At 53.7% G+C, this 20,366-nt stretch overlaps 1 protein-coding gene across 12 annotated transcripts in view; it reads right to left on the minus strand.

Annotated features, from left to right (window-relative positions):
* Positions 1-20,366, minus strand: part of MARK2 (microtubule affinity regulating kinase 2) — a 104,522-nt gene that overhangs the window by 17,414 nt on the left and 66,742 nt on the right. For all 12 annotated transcript variants that reach the window (XM_048857435.2, XM_048857432.2, XM_048857424.2 and 9 more), the window contains 3 exons: positions 10,563-10,742; positions 6,464-6,517; positions 174-222 (listed from right to left, as the gene is read on the minus strand). In XM_048857435.2, coding sequence (XP_048713392.1) covers positions 174-222; positions 6,464-6,517; positions 10,563-10,742 — 283 coding nt within the window. The remainder of the gene's footprint in view (positions 1-173; positions 223-6,463; positions 6,518-10,562; positions 10,743-20,366) is intronic.

A 20,366-nucleotide genomic window follows, 5' to 3' on the forward strand; every position in this document is an offset into this window, starting at 1 on the left:
ATGTGGCTCTCCAGCCCTGACGGTATAAGCTGTCTGGGGGATTTCACCCTCACCAGCTAGAGCCTGCATTCCCCACTGGGGTGGGCGGGAGCTTGCCCCTGGACGTCCCAGCCATCCCTCTCCCAGCACACGAGTGAGCGTGGGATGGGGACAAGCTGTGTGCACAGTCTCACCTATGTTGGGATGATTCAAAACCTTCATTATTCGCACTTCTCGGAAGAGCTGGAATAAAGCAGAGACAAGAGCGTGCAGCTGGGGTTAAACAGCAAGGGGGGCCCAATAGTACGAGGCCAGTGTATCCCAAAGGCCCAGACCCCTACTCCAGGGATCACTGCACAGAACCAGGACCCTTGAGACCAGGCTGGAGTGGGGTGGCCAGCCCATATAGCCACCAACCCCATAGACCCATCTGCCTGTCAAAAGCTGAGGATCTTGCAGCACTGTCATAGGAAGCAAAACTGATTTGCCCAAGGCCACACAGGCAGAGCAGGAATTGGAACCCAGGATTCCTGCCTCCCTTCCCCAGTCCCAGGTTTCAGCTCCCAGAGGAGGCTGCTGCACTGCAGAAGGGTCTGAAAGCTATCTTGGAAACGGGAAGCAGAGGGACAATGCCCCCCAACAGGGCTGCTGAGCGGCTTAGCGTGTGTTTGGACAACACAGCAATTTCATTAAGTGGGAGAGCGTTACCCCCCCCCGGGGTCAGGTCCGAATCCCCACCAGATTACAGATCTTGTTACTGTAATCCATTAATTAACAAAGCAATCCACTTGTGTGTAACCAGCCAGGGTAATTGGACACTGAGACTGATCGTCTTGCCACCTTGACTGGGCTAGGTGGATGCACCCACAAGAGAAGAGACACCAGAGCACCTCACACAATTATGCTAATAATCCCTGGCTCTTCTATAGCGCTGCCCAGCCGTAGAGCTCAAAGCGCTTTACAAAGACGGTCAGTATCACTATCCCTATTTTACAGATGGGGAAACTGAGGCACAGAGGTCACAGCAGAGCTGGGACTAGAACCCAGAAGTTCTGAGTTACAGGTTAGTGATGTAGCCACTAGGCCACCCTGCCTCAAAGTTAGTCTGACACAGGAGGGTCTCAGCTGCTTAATTCAGAGAAGCAGGGTTCACATTACCTCCTGCCATGCAGAGCAGAGGTACACTAACTCTCTCACCTTCAGGTGGCTGGTCAGGGCATAAAAGATAAAGAGAGAACCCAGCACAAGCAATTAACCACCAGGAGATTGAGCTTGGACTGGAAATGCAGTCATCTTAGGGGATGCCACTTCATCCAGCACCTTCTGCCACAGAGGAGCCCAGAGCTGCCCTAGGGCAATGATGATGAAATGCAGCCACCTCTGGTGTGGACTGAATCAGCTGCCAGTACAGGATTTTGGGGCCTGATCTCCTTTGTGATGGGAAGTGCGGTGCAGAGTAGACAGGGCCTTTGTGTGTGATGCCCCTGCACAGAGGTGGCTGCATGTCAGCATGTGAACACTGGCTCCCTGAAGCATCTGGCTCTGTGGGTGAGCACCAGCTCAAACTGAGCTGCTGCTCGGTGTACCATCAAAGGTTCAAGGGGAAACCGGTTGGGCAATGCTCCAGGGACTGAGAGTTGGAGCACGCGTGGGTCTGAAGGGTTGGCTCCTCTGTATCCTGTCTTGAGCCAGGGCATTGCTACCTTTTGCTGATGGTGGGGTGGGGCTTGAGGAGTTGTGTCTGTCTGGGAGCCCCACGGCAGATATCCCTTGGAGGGAAGGGGCTGGAGTTGCCCCCTTGCCTTGCGCAACCCACAGGGACAGCACTGCCATGCTGGCATCTGCCCGACTCCTGATCCAGGTGGGTGGGGCCACAGAGGAAGCACCGGCACAGGCCCCAAGCTGAGGCCAGACAGCGAGGCCCCCTGGGTGCTGGGATTTGCCTGGATGTCTCAGGGTTTGGAGGGGACTATGCTTTAGATGCTGCCAGACCATGGGGTATGCTTGGGCTGAATGCCCAGCCTGGCAGGCGAGCGGGAATGGTTGGGATGTGGGGCTGTGTCCCCCCTTCCACACACAGCTTCCCACCACCACCTCCTCAGCTCTGTCTTGGGCTGACCCGCCTTCTCCACTTAGCTATCCCCACCCCGTAGCTCTGCCCGTGGGCTGAGCCCTCGTCCACACATGGGCCCCAGCGCTGTTCTCCCAGCTATCTCTCGGGTAACGATGCCAAGCGTCTGACTAACACTTGCCTCGTTACCAAGGCAACGAGCCACAGACAACCCAGAGCTTTCTCCTCCTTCCCTTCACCTCACGTCTTGGCTTGCAGGGACGCCCACTCGGCATCTTCCATGCCCCTGCTCGCTCAGCCTCCGTGTGTGGGGGGAAGAAAGGGGGGGGGGGAATCTTTTCCTTTCCAGGAGGGTCTGTGAGTTGGGCTAATTTGAGGTCAGTCTCTGGATTCTCAGCCCTTTGCTCAACTTCCTGCGTGACACAGCTGAGTGGATGCGGCCCACTTGCAGCCCATGGGAAAGCAGACACCGTCGCCCCTTCCTCCCCCGCCTCAGGGGCCCTGCTGCCAGCTACAAACCCTCCCGAACAGGGGAGCTGCTTCCCAGCACACAGCATGTGGTCCTACATGGCGCAGGAGAACACTGCGCTGGCGCCTCCGACATCGGCAAGGAGGGCCCAGGGCAGGGCTCTAGGCACATTGGCCGTGGGTCAGTGACAGCTACTGCAGGGACTGTGCTCTGGCCACTGGAGCAGTCAGGGTGCCTGTGAACAGCTTCACGCTCTGGAAAGGAAGTAGAAGCCGGAGGAGAGAGCAGGGGACTGATGAATTTTGTGTATGTACCTCAGTTTCCCTATCGAGGGGGGGATGGGGGGGGGGAAGATACCTACCTGCCAGGGAAGATCCCTGAGGGTTTCGGGATGCCATGCTGAGTGCTACCCTGCTCCTGGGCACAAGCCAGGCCGCATTTACCCAGGTCCTGCTACTGTGGGCACGTGCCTTGGGGCCTGGGCACAAAGTGGGGCCCCATCCCAGGCATGGTTTCTGCATCGCGGCTTCCCTTTGGGAATTGGCGGGAACGTGACAGAGTGATTTCCAGGAGAAGCCTCCCCCCCGCAGCTGGCAGCGCAGACGCAGCCCACCCCCTTTTCTGCGTCCCAAAACCACAGCAATGAAATGGTCTATGGGCTCACTAATGACCGTACATGGGAGAGAGCTATAAATACCTCCCCAGCAAACATCTGGAGACTGAGCCAAACTGAAAACTGGCAGCCAGATGTTCAGACGCCATGGCTGCTTGCACAGAGCCAGTCACTCCGGATGCCGGACTAATGTTGGCTCAGGATTCACCTGATCCACAAATGCCCCACACTGGCGGGAGCTTGGCCAGGTGTGAAACCCAGGAGCTGTCCACTTGGGTTCTTGCCTGGCCAGGATGCAGTGACATGTATCTCCCACCTTGCCCTGAGGAATCCTCAACAGCTTCCCAGATGGTCCACTGAGCAGAGAACACACTGCTCCCAGAGACTGGAGCTTGCTCCCAGCTAGCCCAGGACACAGGTGAGCTAGAACACACTACTCCCAGAGATCGGTGCTTGCTCCCGGCTAGCCCGGGACACAGGTGAGCTAGAACACACTGCTCCCAGAGATCGGTGCTTGCTCCCGGCTAGCCCAGGACACAGGTAGGCTAGAACACACTGCTCCCCGCTCCCCAGAGAGCTGCGCTCGCTCCCGGCTAATCTGGGCCACAAGTGAGCCAGTGCTCACTAGATCTTGGTCACCCACTGTGCTACAGTCTAAGACAGCAGCAAGCCTCTCTGTAGGCATTATTCCCCAACTTCCTGCTCTAGGAAGGGGCTCTATTGAGGCTTTACAGCAAAAGGCTTTTCCTCCAGCAACCATCTGTCAGCCCCATCTCCATCTGGGGCTGGGGTACAGCCAAGGACTTAGGGATAGCTTGGGCCAAACAGCACAGAGAGAAACAGGAGGGGATCAGCTCTGCTCTCCACTCATGGCTACAGGGATGCCTCCACCAGCCACTTCAGAGACTCTCAGTGGATGCAGTGGTGCAAACCTCATCGGGACTAGTCAGTGAGGGCACCCCTTCTGTGCTGGCTCACAAGCCTGGACAGAGCCTTCCAGCAGGACAAGGCACGTCTCTCTTCAGAGCTCCAGAGAAAAGCAGTCAGGGCACCAAAAGCTGCATGCACACACACAGGTGCATGCCCTGATACTGCACCAGAAGCCCGATGCTTTACCCACTATGCTACAATGCCCTTCCCACAGGAGAGTTCCCCTCTGTCCTTGGCACATCCCATAAGCCACTGCTCAACACACAGCTGTTCCCCAGGGTCAGGCATTAGGGCTTTGTGCTTAGATTGTAACCTCTCTGGGGTAGAGAACTGTGTCCATCATGCGTTTGTACGGTGCCTGGCGCAGTAGGGCTCTGATCTACCAGAGTCCTCTACAGGACACCATAGTAAACAATAAGGCAGTGAGCAGCTGGGCTGGTGAGAAACCCCCAGGAAAGAGAGCTTCAGCATCCCCTCCAGCCTCAGCTCCAGCTCAACATGGCCAAGGCTGGGCCCAGTGCACTAAACTGCCTTGTGACTTGGAAGCTCACAGGGCAGGGAGGGGCTAAACGCAGCGCTGGTGCCCATGCAGGAGGCCCAGGGCTGAGCTCATCCTCACCCACTAGACACCCCCTTCCAGGATGTGCCAAAAGCAGAGCCCAAAGCCTACGAGCTGGAGAGGCTGATTCTGGAGGTGGGCAGAGCTCTGTGCTGGTTGCCGGGGATGCGACGGTTGCTATGGCTGGCTTTAGAATTGGGGGGAGGGATTCCTCTGCAGAGTGCTCTGGCTTCCTGGGGGAAGGCGCAACATGCTTATGCCTTGAGCTGGAGAAGCTAGGGACCAACATTCATAGGGGCAGGAGCTGGCGGGGATCACTCCTCCACAGATGGCCAGGTGCATTATAGGGCAGCACACAGATCACCAGGGCCACAGGCCCTGGTCTCACATGGCAGGAGGGCGGCTGGAAAGCTCCTGAGCACACATCTCCCAGCTCCCTTTATTCAAGTCTGGCTGGAGGGGAAGCCTCTGTTGTACCTAGGGCTGGCATTCCTCTGGCAACAGTGCCCATCCAGTGAGGGGCTCCACATCCTCCACTCCAGCGGGACCCAGCCCATTGTAGGGGGCTTGGTATAACCAGAGGTGGTGCTGGGAAGTAGAATGAAGGCCTGATGAAGATATGGGAGACCTACATCTCGGCAGGGAGGGACACACCAGGGGGTAGTGAGGACCACTGAGGCAAGGTCGCTCCAGGAGATGCATCCTGACATGGGGAGAATGGGATACAAGAGGCCACATGGTCCAGGCCCCGCGCCTGTCCCTCCCTGGGTGCTAACATGACCTGCAAGCTACAGCGGCTGCCAGTTCAGCCGCTTTGCTCAGGTTCTGTTGACAAGGCTGCGTCAACAGCTGCCAAGCCATGCAGGGCAGCTGGTGTCAGGCTCTGAGTCAAACAGGACCCGGAGTAGTCTGGGCACAGAGTGCTGCACCTCCTGCATGGCCTTCTGGTGACCCATGCGGACGGAGGATTGGTGACAGCCTTGGCCATTTTGAGACCGACTCCTGCAGGAGCTGGGGGTTATCTGCCGAGCGGGCAAGAGGAGCAGTCACACCCCAGAGCATGCTGAAGGGATCAGCTGGCGTGGGCTCCCTGCCCCACTTGCTTCCCACAAGCAGAACTGTATTCCTTTTTTTCTTTTTGGGGGGGTGGAGGTGGGGGGGGAATTGGGCACAAGGTCAAGCTCCCAGGGCGGGATATTCTGTGCCCATGGGCATTCACACACCCCCACACCACTCTAGGGACCTCACTTATGACTCATCATGACCCCCTGGTGCCAGGCCAAGGCTGACTGACCTCCAGCCCTCAGCAGGATGGAGCATTGGGCACCCCATTGCTTAGCTTTGACCTCATGGGGCACAGCTCTGTAGTGTCACTCAGCCAGTACTTCAGGAAGGTAGGCAACATGTAGTCTCTCCCATTCTACTTAGGCAGAGCTGGGAGTAAAACCCAGGAGTCCTGGCTCCCAGCCACCTCCCTGTAACCCACTAGAACCCACTCCCCTCCCAGAGCTGGGGACAGAACCCAGAGCCCTAGCTCCCAAATCCAATAGCTAGAGCAGAAGTACAACATGCCTTGCCAGTTATGCTGGCAAACTGAACCCCTGGAACTCGGTTTTGCTATCCCAGAGGCCCCCATGCTCCCAATCCCCTATACAGGCAGGTGGTTGGACAATGCAGGGCTCAGAACACAGCACGAGCAGCTGGGCAGAGATGTTACTCTGTTTAATTGCGGAGCATCACCGTGACAGTGAAGGGGGTACTAGGGGGAGGCAGTACTTAGAGCACCTCCTGCTGTCAGGGTGCTATGCCCACAGTCTGAACATCCAGAGGCAGGGCCCTTACCTTCTGCAGGCTTGATGAGTTGAGCTGCGTCTTATCAATGATTTTCACAGCCACCTGGATGGGGAGAGAGGGGAGCTCAGTTATCTCTCCCGTAGCGTTGGACAAGCTGGAGCAGAACATGCCCGAGGGAGAATCCTAGGCAGGCGCAAACAAGGATGGAGGCCCCGACAACCCTCAGGCTGGCTGTTTGCTGCTGCCTCTGCTGACCCGGTTAACGACAATGCGTCTCTGTTCCATCAAGCCCCCCAGCAGGCCCAGCACAGGCATGGCAGCAGGCCAGCAGGCAATTTACAGCCTTGGGAAAACTCAGATTTTAGGGCAGTGCGTGTCAGACAGACTGTGGGGACCATTCTTCATCCTGGCTCAAGGACTTGGACCAATCGGGTATGAAGCAGTGACTCTGCGTCACACAAACACGTGGCAGGTTCCTGGAGTCGGGTAGGGAACCTGCAGTAAATTGTGTTCAACTTCGATCCCTTTGAGAGAGCCTGCTGGCTAATCTCAGAGGTGGCAGACAGCAAGCACATCAGCAGGTTCTGGGAGCAGCATGCGGCAGAGCGCTCCAGAGAGGCCAACGATCTGGGCTGGGATTAGCTGGCTTAACCCAGTAACCCACAACAGGGGGATGGCACTCAGTGATGACGGTGGGGAAGGTATTTCCACCTTCCCTCAGGCACCCAAGCTTGGCTCTCACTGCTTGACAAGCCCTTGCTACCCCACCTGACACTCCTGTCAAGGCTTTATCCACATACACACTCCCCAGTTTGTACTCATCCCCTGCGTGAAGCCTTAGATCCATTTGGAAATGGCTGAAGCTAGATCAATCTAAAGCAACCTGGTGCATACATAAGCACTGAGACAGGACCCCTCCAAGACCAGGTAGGACCAGGAAAGACAAGACACACAGCAGAGTTTCAGCAAGTATCACCCTCGGTCATGATGCTAATCTGGAGCCCACCGGGCCTTGGCAGAGGACAGATGTTGCTCAAACACTTCCTCATGGGCATTAAGCCCTAGGCTGAAAAAGCCTTTACAGCAAACACACCACTGGTTACGAGCTGGCCTGCGCGAGCCACTGGCTATAGCAGCCCCACTGGAAGCCAGCATGTCAGGTAAATACAAGTCTCGCAAAGGAGAGCTATAGCTCCCTGAGCCCCATTGAACTACGATCCAGGGAAAGGATGGCCAGCTGCCACTTCAGCCAACCAGGACCCCCTGGGTAATGCAATTCCCCTTTCCCTCCAGAGGCTCAGTCAGCAATGGGAGGCCAGCAAACCTGCCCCAACACCAACACTTCATCCTCCCTTGGATCCTAAACCCTCTGCTGCATGCACAGCAGGGAGGAATAGCTTGCTGCCTCCTCTCCCCATTCCCCTCAGAGCCAGGGGCACACAATAGCAGGGCCCCAGTGCAGCTATAAAAGCCTGGCTAGCCTAGCAGCACCACAGCCCGCAACCCTGCCAGGTCCCTTTAACTCTTCCCCAAGGTCAGAGTTCAGTGGAGACACTCAAAGGGCTGGAGGGGTTAGGTGGAGAGCCAACAGGCTAAGCCAGGGCTGGACCGGGGCAACAGGTGTTTGATCATGGGTGTTGAAGGCCATTATGGCAAAGGAAGAGAGGGTCAAATGATGGGTTGGATGTGAGGGAGTTAAAACAGACCAAAGAAGAAGCTAAGACCTGTTGGGAGCCCGATCTGTTGGGCTGTGGAACTTTCCCAGGGGATGTAGCGGGAGCCCCATGAGTCAGGACACTTAGACAAGGCACTGGGGACGATCCTGCACTGACTCCCAGGGATGGATGTGGCTCACTAGGGGGATCCCAGCTAGGTCTCACAGCACTGACCTGGATCAATCCCTCCCACCTGTCTGGACAGGGGTTAATGCTGGGGGGGCAGCATGTGCTGAAGTAGGACAGAGGGAGGACTCTTCAGAGCCTGGGGAGTTGCCATGAACGCATTCAGCCCCACATCTTCCTGGCTTCTGTGCTTGCACTTGGGCCCATCCATCAGGATAAGAAAACCCCTCCTCTTCCTGCAGCCCCCTCCTTCAGGGTATTTCTCCTCCCCCCCTCAGTGGAAGCCCCTTACTGCCCCTCACACAGACCCTACTGCAGTAGCTGGAGGGGGCGGGTAAGTTAGGCTGGTGCTAACTGAGCTCCAAATCCAGTGCTCTGTGCTGCAGCATAGGCAGGGGCAGGCTGCAAACACAGATGCCCTCCAAGAGCAGCCGTGGTGTTTCAGCAGTGACAATGCTACAAGAGCTGTTGGGAAACAGGCGCTGGCTTCAGGCTGGAGATAACCGGCTTCTTCAGCCTGTGCAAACAGCAGGACCCATGTGAACAAACCGGTATTTCCACACTGCCACCAAGGCTTATTTACAGCCTACAGAGCTGGGAGGCGGGGGAAAAAGACACTCACCCAACGGACTCTGAGCCCATGGGAAACTGAATCGAGCTGTACCACTTCTCTGGTATTTCGCGGGGGGTGGGATGGGTGGAGGGGGGTGTCTGAAGGGGAAAATGCCCCCATCTGACTGGCTGCCCTTCCCCCTTCCCGCCATCCCGAAGAGACAGCCCAGTAGAGCTGCTGTATGAGGGGCAGGGGGGAAGCAGAACCACCCATGAGCTGCTGGGTTCTGTTTGCTCCCTATCCTGGGAAAAACATGGTGGGATGGGGCCTGCTCTGTTCCTGTGAAAAATACATGTGTGCCCCACGAACGAACACCCACATGCCTCCCCAAAGAAGAGGGAACAATGGCACCTGCCCTGGCTCCTGGTGTGGAGCGCTGCCTGGCTGAGCTGCCCATAGGGGCGGGGCCCCAGCCTCTCAAGGAGCCAAGAGAAGGTCTCGATCACTCCCCAGTTTGTTCGCCCCACTCTGCCCCCAGGGCCCTTCCCGAGACTAGGCAGCCCCTTGAGAGGTGCAGCTGGTGGTGGTGGGGGGGGAATGCTGCAGGAGAAGCAGGGCTTAGTCACCCCCCACCCAGCCTGTATGGCCTGTCCTGGAGGGGTGGGATAGGAAAGCCAGGCAGACACAAGGCTGGTTTCTTCCACCCACCTGCAGAGCAGAGCAGGGTTCTAGCACATTCCCACAAGCACACAAGGCTCTAAGGCAGTGGCATAAACCTGCCTAGCCCCTGGCTAGGATTCAGGGCTGCCTCTGTAACGGCCCAAGTGGCTGCAGCAGAGCCACGTGCTGGGGTGCATCTGTTGCCATCTGCTCCGGAGAGTGGGAGCCTGGGCCGGGTGCCTGGTAGCTTGGCAACGAATGGTACTTGGCATTTCTGAGCACACACGCTTGCTCCGGGTTGGAGGCCTCACAGGCTCGCAAAGCGCTCCAAGCAGGAGGGAGCACAACATGGTGGTTCAAGCAGGGCTGAGAGGGTATGTCTACACTGCCGTGAGCCACCCTTGGCTGGCCTATGCCAGCTGACTTAGCTCGGGCTAACGAGCTGATTAAAAGCAGTGTAGATGTTCAGCCTCCGAGCTCTGGTACCCTCCCATTCCATAGAGAGCCCAGCCTGAGACTGAATGTCTACACCGCAATTAAACAGCCCCTTAGCCTGAGCCCTGCAAGGACCAGCTGCAGGTTTTTAACTGCAGTGTAGACATACCAGAGAGTCAGGAGACCCGGGTTCTGCCTCCCCTGGTGCTTCAGCTTACCCATTTGTCAGAGGGGGCAACCCCCCCCGCGCCTGCCCAGATGTGGTGCAGTCTCTGCTCAGCAGCACATCAGACCCTGAAGAAAGGCCAAGGAGGCTTTTACATAGAAGGAAATGGAAGCAGAGATGGAAGGGATTTGCCCAGGGTCACACAGTAGCAAGACCAGATACTGAGATTCCCCTTGGCTCTAGCCACTAGGCTTGGGGTCACAACAAAATAGTCAGCAGAAGGGATCAAGTCTTAGAGAGATCGTCACATGGACACTCCATCGTCGCAAGGTACATCCCTCTCCCCATCAAGCCCCAGCCCCTGGCAGCAACGCTGCCTCGGCCTAGGAACATCTGCCCTGGCCTCTATCCTGTATCCCAGCCTATGGGCTTGGCCCCACACCCTTTCCATTCACATGCTGCTCCCCCTCCTTCCTGCCAGATAGGTCTCACCTCTTTCCCCGTCAGGACATGGCGTGCCAGCTTGACCTTGGCGAAGTTGCCCTTGCCGATGGTCTTGAGCAAGCGGTAGTTCCCTATGTGCGGCTGCTCATCGGTGGAGGTGGCAGAGTTGCGGCCCCGCAGCATGTTGGACTTGCTGCTGGGCTTGGACTCCGTGTGGCCCAGCGCCGGCTGTGGAGACAAACACACAACAACTTAGGCTGAGGGAAGCCACCGAAGGGTCGTGCCCTTCCCCAGTGTCGAACTGAGGCTCAGTGTCCCCACCCGGCGTGCCCTGCGGGGCCCACTCTGGTATCTAGCTTCTCACCCTGACTGGCAGGATAGAGCCCTCAGGAGACGGGTTAAACCTTTTTGGGCCCTGTCTATGCTCCAGCGAGCATTGCCCAGCCCCTTCTTCACTGCAGGGGGGGGAGGATCAGCCACCACTGCCCAGCCTCCCTGGGTCTGAACCCCAATTCCACTGGCCTCGTCTCCACTCCATGCACATGTCAGGCTATGCCATGATGCATTGGGAGGGGGTTCCCTTCCTGATCTCTACCGGGAAGCCAGTGCCCTGAAGCATGAGATAGGAAAACCCTCGCCCCAGCATGCGTTAACTAGGAAGTGCCCTGAAATTCATTCAGGCCCTTTTAAATGGGATATGCTGTGGGATTCAGCATAGGAGGGGCTGAAAGCCAAGCCCAAATGCAAGGTCACCAGGGATCATGAGGAACAACATGCTACTAACCCCTCACCCACTTGCACACACAGAGACCACAGAAAACACACCAGTTAATCTGGTTGGCTGGCAGTAGCCCCAACATGCCTGGAGCGCAGGCTCAGCCCACACTTGCCCGAGAGGAAAGGAATCAACAGATTTCATTGCCACTACAGCCCACCGAGGATTTGGCTGGGGCTGGTGTATGCAACAGCCCCACTGCCGCCCTCTATGTAGCCCCTTGCGGGAAAGCATTTCACGCTGCTTTGTAGAGGAGCAGGAGCCAGATGGAAAGACCAGCGTTCTCCTGCAGTCATGGGACACAGATGGGGCAGGGACACCCCTCCACTACCTAGAACAACCCTGCAAACCCACAAGTGCAGTCCTCCACCCCATAATGAGGGAGGCGCCAGAGTCCCGCCACCCATACTGCTGTGCTATTTGAGGAGGGCTCAATCTTGGGTGAAGTGGGAGGGATTCTCTGGTCTGTGTTATACAGGAGGTCAGACCACTTAATCTAACAGGCCCTTCCAACTTTAAGAGCTCTGCATCGCCGCAAACTCTTTACACTAGGGATCCTGGCACCAGCACCATATCAGTAATGCACAATGCTGAGTGTGGATTCCTGGGTAACGCTCTACCCAGGAAGGAAAAACAAACCCAACCCGCAGTGGGCTACCTTCCTTCCTTACACCAGGGGAGGAGACAGCTTAACCCAGCACATTTAAGACTCACCACAGATCAGTGGCTAAAGATATCAAGTGTATATCTCGGTGGGATAGATTCTGCCACTACCCTCCTAGACAAATGATCCAGTAATAGCTTCTGCCTCCATTAAGCCTCAGAGCCCCCCCAGGGTATTTCCATTTTGCAGGTCGGGGATACTGAGGCACAAATACATCTGTGCAATAACCAGCACTGTGTGTGAAATTTTAGCTCCAGCACCTGTTTCAGAGTTGGTATGAACATTGTCTCCACTTTACAAAGGGGAATGGAGGCAGAAAAGGGTCAGGTGATTTGCCCAAGGTCACACAGCAGGACAGTGACTGAGCTAGGAACGGAACCCAGGAGTCTGGACTTCCAGCTTTCCTTGCTCTAACCCAATCAGCCCCACTTCCCTCCCAGAGCTGGGTATGGAACCCAGGAGTCCGGACTCCCAATCCTCCACTCTAATGAGGAGGGCCTAGGTTCCATCTCGGGCTCTGACTCCCACCCTCCACAATCCAGACACATTTCAGAGTAATAGCCGTGTTAGTCTGTATTCTCAAAAAGAAAAGGAGTACTTGTGGCACCTTAGAGACTAACCAATTTATTTGAGCATGAGCTTTCGTGAGCTACAGCTCACTTCATCACGAAAGCTCATGCTCAAATAAATTGGTTAGTCTCTAAGGTGCCACAAGTACTCCTTTTCTTTTTGCGAATCCAGACACAGGAATCATTAAATTGCACCCTCTGTGTTTCCAGGGAAAATAGAGAAGGGAACAGAGCTGGGGAGATGAATGTGAGAAGAGGTTCAAGTCCAGCACTGCTCCCATCCACTCCCCAAGCCAACAGCCACACCTGTTCCCTTACTGCGGGTGTCTAGCCAGGCACTCATGTAACATAAGTACAAAGGAGGAAGAGATCAGAGGAAGTTGCCAAGAAAGCTGAAGTTAAAGGCATGCCTGTGCCAAAAGTTAACTTAACCCTTTGGAGGTCAGGCAGGTGCAGTGCCTGGCAGGGCTGCCCTTGCTCTCTATAAATCAATTATAGGGCTCCCCTGAAAGTTCATTTCCTCTCCACATTCATGGCAATAGGATCCCCCCTAGACAACTCAGGAGGGGAGTGGCAAAGCCTGACACTTCCACAGGCTCTTTATGACACAGTCTGGGAGCTACCAGCTCAGACACAGGCAACCTGGCTAGCACTTCCCAAAGCAATGAGCATGTTTTGGGGTTACACAATGAAGTGTTTTCCAGTAAAGACCGCCAAAGGTTTCCCAGACACTGGAATTGCAGGCCACACACTACTGGACTCCCTCCCCCTTCACTAGAAACCAGCCTCACAGAGGATTAGGCACATGCACTGCTAGGAGTTCAGACATGACCTCCCCCAGCATCACACAGAGTCAGATACATGGCTGGATTATGGCGGCTAGGGGCACTGGATAGAAAATGAAGACACTAGGTTGTCTATTCTTGGCTCTCCCACTGACCTGATGTACTAGTCCCATCCATTCTGTGCCTCAGTTCCCCTTCCCATCCTTTGTCTATTCTGACAGTGAGCTCTCTGGGACAGGGACTGCCAGTACTGTGTTGAACGTAACATAAGAAAACATAAGAACGGCCATATTGGATCAGACCAATGGCCCACCTAGCCCAGTACCCTGTCTTCTGACAGTGGCCAATGCCAGGTGCTTCAGAAGGAACAAACAGAACAGGGTAATCATCAGCTGATCCATCCCCTGTTGTCCACTTCCAGCTTCTGGTAGTTAGAGGCTTAGGACACCCAGAGTGTGGAGTTGCATCCCCGACCATCTTGGCTAATAGTGATTGATGGACTGGTCCTGCATGAGCTTACCTAATTCTTTTTTGAATCCTGTTTTTGTTTTGGCATCTACAACATCCCCTGGCAATGAGTTCCACTGATGGACTGTGCATTGTGTGAAGAAGTACTTCCTTTTGTTTGTTTTTAATTTGCTGCCTATTAATTTCATGTGGTGACCCCTGGTTCTTGTGTTATGGGAAGGGGTAAACAACACTTCCTTATTTACTTTCTCCACACCAGTCATGATTTTATAGACCTCGATCATATTCCCCTTTAGTTGTCTCTTTTCCAAGCTGAACAGACCTAGTCTTTTTAATCTCTCCTCAAACTGAAGTGGTTCCGTCACCCCAATCATTTTTGCCTTTCTCTGTAACTTCTCCAATTCCGATATATCTTTTTTGAGATGGGGCAACCAGAGCTGCACGCAGTATTCAAGGTGTGGGCGTACCATGGATTTATATAGCGGCATTCTTTTCTTAATGGTTCTTTACATTCTGGTAGCTTTTTTGATTGCTGCTGCACATTGAGCAGATGTTTTCAGAGAACTCGCTACAATGACTCCAAGATCTTTCTTGAGTGGTAACAGCTAATTTAGACCCCATCATTTTGTATTTACAGTTGGGATTATGTTTTCCAATGTATATTACTTTGCATTTATCAACATTGAATTTCATCTGTCATTTTGCTGCCCAGTCACTCAGTTTCCTGAGATCCCTTTGTAACTCTTTGCAGTCTGCTTTAGACTTAACTATCTGGAGAAATTTTGTATGATCTGCAAATTTTGCCACTTCGCTGTTTACCCCTTTTTCCAGATCATTTATGAATATGTTGAATAGGACTGGTTCCACTACAGATCCCTGGGGGACACCGCTATTTATCTCTCTCCATTGTGAAAACTGACCATTTATTCCTTCATTTCCTGTCTTTTAACCAATTACCGATCCAGGAGAGGACCTTCCCTCTTATCCCATGACTGTTTACTTTGCTTAAGAGTTTTGGTAACGGACCTTGTCAAAGGCTTTCTGAAAGTCCAAGTTCACTGTATCCACTGGATCACCCGTGTCCACATGCTTGTTGACCCCTTCTAAGAATTCTGATAGATTGGTGAGGCATGATTTTCCTTTACAAAAGCTGTGTTGACTCTGTTGTATTTGTGCAGGTGCTGAGGCATTGCTGTAATGCAAATTCAAAGCAAAGCCCTGCTAAGGATAAGTGGGGGCCATTGCGATTCAGGAATACTGGCCTGAGGTGGGGGAGTTTCAGGCTACATTTTGAGAAAGTCTGAAGTAAGGCTGTGAATCCAGTCACCACGATTCTGAAGGGTCAGTTCAGTAGAAGCAGTTTCTATCTAGGGATATCCCAGCGTTTAGAGCTCTAGCCAGCAAAGCACTCCTTGCGTGAACCCCATTTATACCAACAGAGCTGCACTTTCATCAGTCTATCTAGCTTAATCCAGTCCCCCTCCTCACCCTGTGAAACAGTTCTGGTTAAGCCCTATTTGCCAGCACAGCTCTGTGGTTGGGACTTGCACCTCTTCACACCCCTGACCAACAGAGCTATGCCAGCAGCAGCTCCTAGTGTAGTTTTGGCCTCAAGAGACCCAGGGTCAAGTTCCTGCTCTGCCACAGACTCCCGGGACGACTCTGGGCAAGTCACTTAGAGTGAAGATTTCAGAAGCACCTGAAGTCCCGTTTCCAAAGTGGCCCCTAAGTGCCTGAGTCCAAGGCCTATTCTACACACAGGTTTTGTGCTGATGTAACAGTGTCAGTCGGGGCGTGTGTGATTAGCAATATAATTCTACCAGTACAAGCCCTGGTGTGGATGCAGTTACATAGATATAAAGGCGCCTTTACACCAGGGTAGATTATTTCTCTTCCTGTATGGAAACAGCTGCACTGGTATAAAGCACCTTTATAGTGCTAGAACTGTCTCTATGTAATGTATTTATATGGCCTCCATCACCACAGTACTGGGTGCCTCACGATCGAATGCATTTCCCTCCCAATCCTCCTGTGAGGCAGGACAGTGCTGTTATCTCCACGGTACAGATGGGGAACTGAGGCACAGAGAGACGTAGCGACCTGCCCAAAGGTCACCCAGGAAGTCTGTGGCAGAGCAGGGAACTGAACCCAGGTGTCAAGTCCTATGCCAGTGCCCTATTCATTGGGCCATCCTGCCTCCCAAAGTGCAGAGCAGTCAAAAAGGGAACCACCCTGTCGACCTTCCGATTCACCTTATCCAACAGGCCTCGTGATTCCATCACCTCCACCAGCAGGGCTGTTCAGCTCTAACAAGAGCGGGATAGTTAAACCACTTCAAGTTGTGTATAGAAAAAGCCTTTGGGCAAAAATATTCACAAGCACCTAAATCCCATTTTCAAAAGTAACTGGCACAGATAGGAGCCTAACACTGTGTCTACACTGTGTCACAGTAAGGGCTATAGGGTGTGAATCGCAGAACACACCAGAACATCTCACAGTAACGGCCCTGCATGGATGCAGGTGGTGTGAATTAAAAGGTATCCAGTTCATGTTAACGTTGACCTCTTTCAGACAGGACTACATTACCGTGAACTAGACACCTTTTCATTCGCGCCAGCAGTGTCCACACAGGACAGTTAGTACGAGAGGCTCGGGTACGCTCTGCGATTCACACCCTGCAGCCCAGTGCAGACAAGCCCTAAGTCTATCTGGAAGTCAATAAGTTTTAGGAGCCAGTGTTCCTGAGACCATCTTGAAAAGGGAAGTAAGCACTTTTGAACACTTTACCTATGGGCTTTGTGCCCCGATTCGCCACCTGTAAAATGGGATAAGAGCACTGGCCTGCCCAGCAAGAGTATTGGGAAGAGCTTGGATCCTATGGTGATGGGGTCCAGGTAAGTGGCTTAGACAGACAGATCTATGTTGTTATAAGCTCCTGTCTTAGAGGAACTTACTGGCAATTGCATCGACATGGCTTGATCTTGCATCCTAGTTGGGACATGCAAGGGTGTTGTTTGTATTTCAGTAGGACCTACAGACAACAAGGATTGGCACTTCTAGCAGTCACCTGGATTTTGGGAAGGGGAAGAAGGCACTGTAGTGTCTCAATTGTCAGATTGGCATCTGTTGTAGAAAAGGCAATGGTAGGAGAAGCCTTTGCCTGGAGCAGCACAGAGAACCCTGGCAGGGAAGGGAGGGGGTATGTGGGCAATGTGCCGGAGCCGATGCTGCCACGATACGCTTTCATTGTGCTGCCTATAGGATTGCTAGCTATGAGCCCATGCGAAACCCTCCCGGAATCCCCTCAATCAGCAGGGCTAAGGGTATTCCTCCAGCTGGTCCATCTGGAATAGCTCAGCTCCTCAACCCCACAGAGCAGATCGCAAACAAGCACTACTGCTAGCGGCAATCCCCAGCCAGCCCCAAGATCAGGCTCCTGCAAGAGACAGAACTCATCTAAACCAGGAAGCAGCTGCTGTTTAATTAGCCAGGCAAAGGTTTGCAAACAGACACACACAGGGCCCACCAGCTGCAGAGTTCCCTCCAACCTTCCCTCACCTGAGGTGCAGAAGGAGGCTGCTCCAGACACCCCCGTGGCAGGGAACGGATCCTGCTCCGGGGGGAAGAGCACAGCTTGTTGAGTAGCTTGGAAGAAACACTGCAAGCCCAAAGGGGTTGGCAATACCATCTGAAGTCCTCAGCACTAACAAGTGGGCCCAAGGGGCCCACCCACAGAGCCGCCCCACTGCAGGGGGGAGGAGCACAGTCAGCAGGAGTAACCTCTACGCACACTCTCCACAGTTATTGGTATTGCAGGCGTGCCTAGGAGCCCCAGTCATGGACAGGATCCCACTGTGCATTGTGCTATACAGACACAGCACAAAGACACAGTCCCTGCCCCACACGGCTTTCAGACTCAGTATAAAGGGCAATTACTTTAAATTCATCATTCAGGCCTGTATCTCTGTAGTATGTGAGTGCCTCACAATCATTTATGGACTCACTCCTCCGGTGGGATAGGGAAGGGTTACCCCCATTTTACCTGTGGGGAAAACTGAGGCAACAAGGCACCGTAGCTCTTTGGTGCAGGGACCATCTTTCTGTTGTGTGTTTGTACAGCACCTAGGATAATGGGGGTCCCAGTCTGCGCCAGGAGCTCCTTGGCCACTATGGTAATACAAAGAAATACAGGGAGTCTGTGGCTGAACCAAGAATGGAATGCAGCTGTCCTGAGCTTTAGTCCAGCCCCCTACCCACTAGACTACCGTTCCTACCCCACAGTGGGGAGGAGGGGAGTGAGATTCTTCTCAAGTTCAGAAGAATCAGCTGAGGTGAAGTTTGCTTTGCGTATAGAGTTGCTTCTGGACTTAAAAAAATTACCACATTAGGCCTCCTCCAAATGATACCCAAGGGCAGTCAGGCTTGTTTCAGCTCTTCATCTGCTGGGGATGTTTTCCTCAGCTGCCACTCCCCAGAACAAATCACCAGCCAGCAACACCAAGCTCAGTGCAGCAGGGTCAGGCTAGGATACAAGCCCCCAAAACACCTCTTTGGCCACACAATACTGCCCACTAGCGATCTAGCGCTCAAAGTTTTCGGAGAGAGCAGAAATGCAGCTGTTTGTCTACAGGGACACCCAAATCAGGGGAGGCAAGATACAGATGGAAATGAGGGTCCCCTTTGCCCGCAAGGTGTTTGGAAGCCAGGTACCACTCTGTGCCCCCATTCGACCCAGGGATGCTGGCTCCACAGTGTGAAAACATAGGCTGAGAACATTTGTTTAGACAGCACACACACCCTTCCCTCTGGGTTCCTGCACTGTTCGGGTCTGGCTCTTCAAGGACATTGTGGGCCTTGGCTCTCCAGGCTCCGCCTTGGCAGGTGAGCCACTATGCTAACAAGGAGCTGCTGCATTGCTCATCTATAATTCATGCCCTGACAGGGAAGGAGGGAGGGGGAATACCAAGCAGAGGGAAAGCCAAAGAGAACCTTAACCCCTCTGTGCCAGGCGAGGATGTGCTTTCACTAGGCATGGACAGCGGGTGCTCAACCATCACCTGCACAGGCTGTAGGGTCTCAAGATTGGCCACACCAGGTCAGTTATTTGGGTGGACAAATGCAGGGGGCTGTGGGTGACTTTCCCCATCCCATTACTCGGCACAAGGCATCAGCACAGCGTTCAGGAACAAAGCCCTGCCTGAGATGCTGTCTTCCCAAAGAGGCGTAAGATTGTGAGCAGATCAGGACTGCCAATCGTGGAAGATTGTATGCCACTTTCTACGAGGACAGGGGTGTTAAGTCAACCTGAACCCAGCTCTACCTCCTGAACTCCCCTGCAGTTTGCTGGGAACAGTGTCCCTCTTCCCCATCATGAATCTGTTGTACAGCACTGCTGGGAACCGTTACAACAGCTGCTGCATTACACCTCAGAGGTTGGCACAGAGTTAAAACGGCCTGAGGAATGACGATGAGTGTCCAGAATTTAAAATACAATGAAAGCGTCCCTACTGCCTCACAGGCTCTACCCTGCTAGCCTCAGCCACCCTTCATTGTCCTTATTAGTTCCCCTCTAGCACACACAGACAAACACCCCTCATCGTGACATGACATCTACTATCATGGATCACTTTGCTTATATGCTGCATCCCTTTCCCCCCAACTCTTTGGCTTGTCTTCAGGCCGCATGCTCTTTGGGACAGAAACCATCGCAGCTGTGTGTACAATGCCTAGCACAATGGGGCTACGCCAAGCATGGGGAAAAGACTGCCTGCCAATCTGAAAAATCAAGGAAGAGAGAGTCACCTCTCTTCCTACAGATTCAGAGATTTTCAGGCCTGAATGCACCACTGTGATCATCCAGTCCGACCTCCTGCATAGCTTAGGGAAGAGATGTTCAGTTGATACTTTCTGCATGGAGCCCATTATCTTCTTGCTTGAGCTGAGCATGCCTGGGTGTGATGCACAGGGGAGTGGCCTTTGGATCTATTTATAAGAAATGTTCCAACTCCTGTCTATGAGCACTCAGATACACACAGTTCCCCAAAGCCAGTGAGCTTGGATATTCGAGCACCAAAGTGAAATGGAGCCAAGGAGAGGTCAGCCGGGATCAGACCCAAACCTGGTCCCAAGCTCTGTTGAACGTTTCAGCCAATGGCGCAAGAACCTAATAGTAGGTGTTAGGGGAAGACCTAGCCCCTGGAAAAGTCCCCAATGGTTAGAGGTTAGCTTAAGCCCTGAAGCACGAGAAGGTTCATCTCTGTTCTAAAACTTTTCCCTTTTCAGCATTTGCTACTATAACCCAGGATATTCCTATTCTCCAGGATAAATGGGAATCGTGGCAGAAGCAAGAGCCACATCTCTTCCATCTCCAAATCCAACAAACAGAAGGATCTATCTTTCTCCACTCCACGCAGATTCCAGCTTCCCAAGGTCAGGCCAGCCGCAGGAGTCCTTGGCATCAGAGCCCCGTGTGACAAACTAACAGCAAAGCATGCCATGAACCCATGCCTCACAGAGGTGACTCCGCAGAGGCAGCTTGTTCTAGCTATTCCATGAAGCTGGCCTTTTAGGAAAAACAGAGGTACTGTGCTC

Source organism: Caretta caretta, chromosome 7 (assembly GCF_965140235.1).
Source record: "Caretta caretta isolate rCarCar2 chromosome 7, rCarCar1.hap1, whole genome shotgun sequence".
NCBI lineage: Eukaryota > Metazoa > Chordata > Testudines > Cheloniidae > Caretta > Caretta caretta.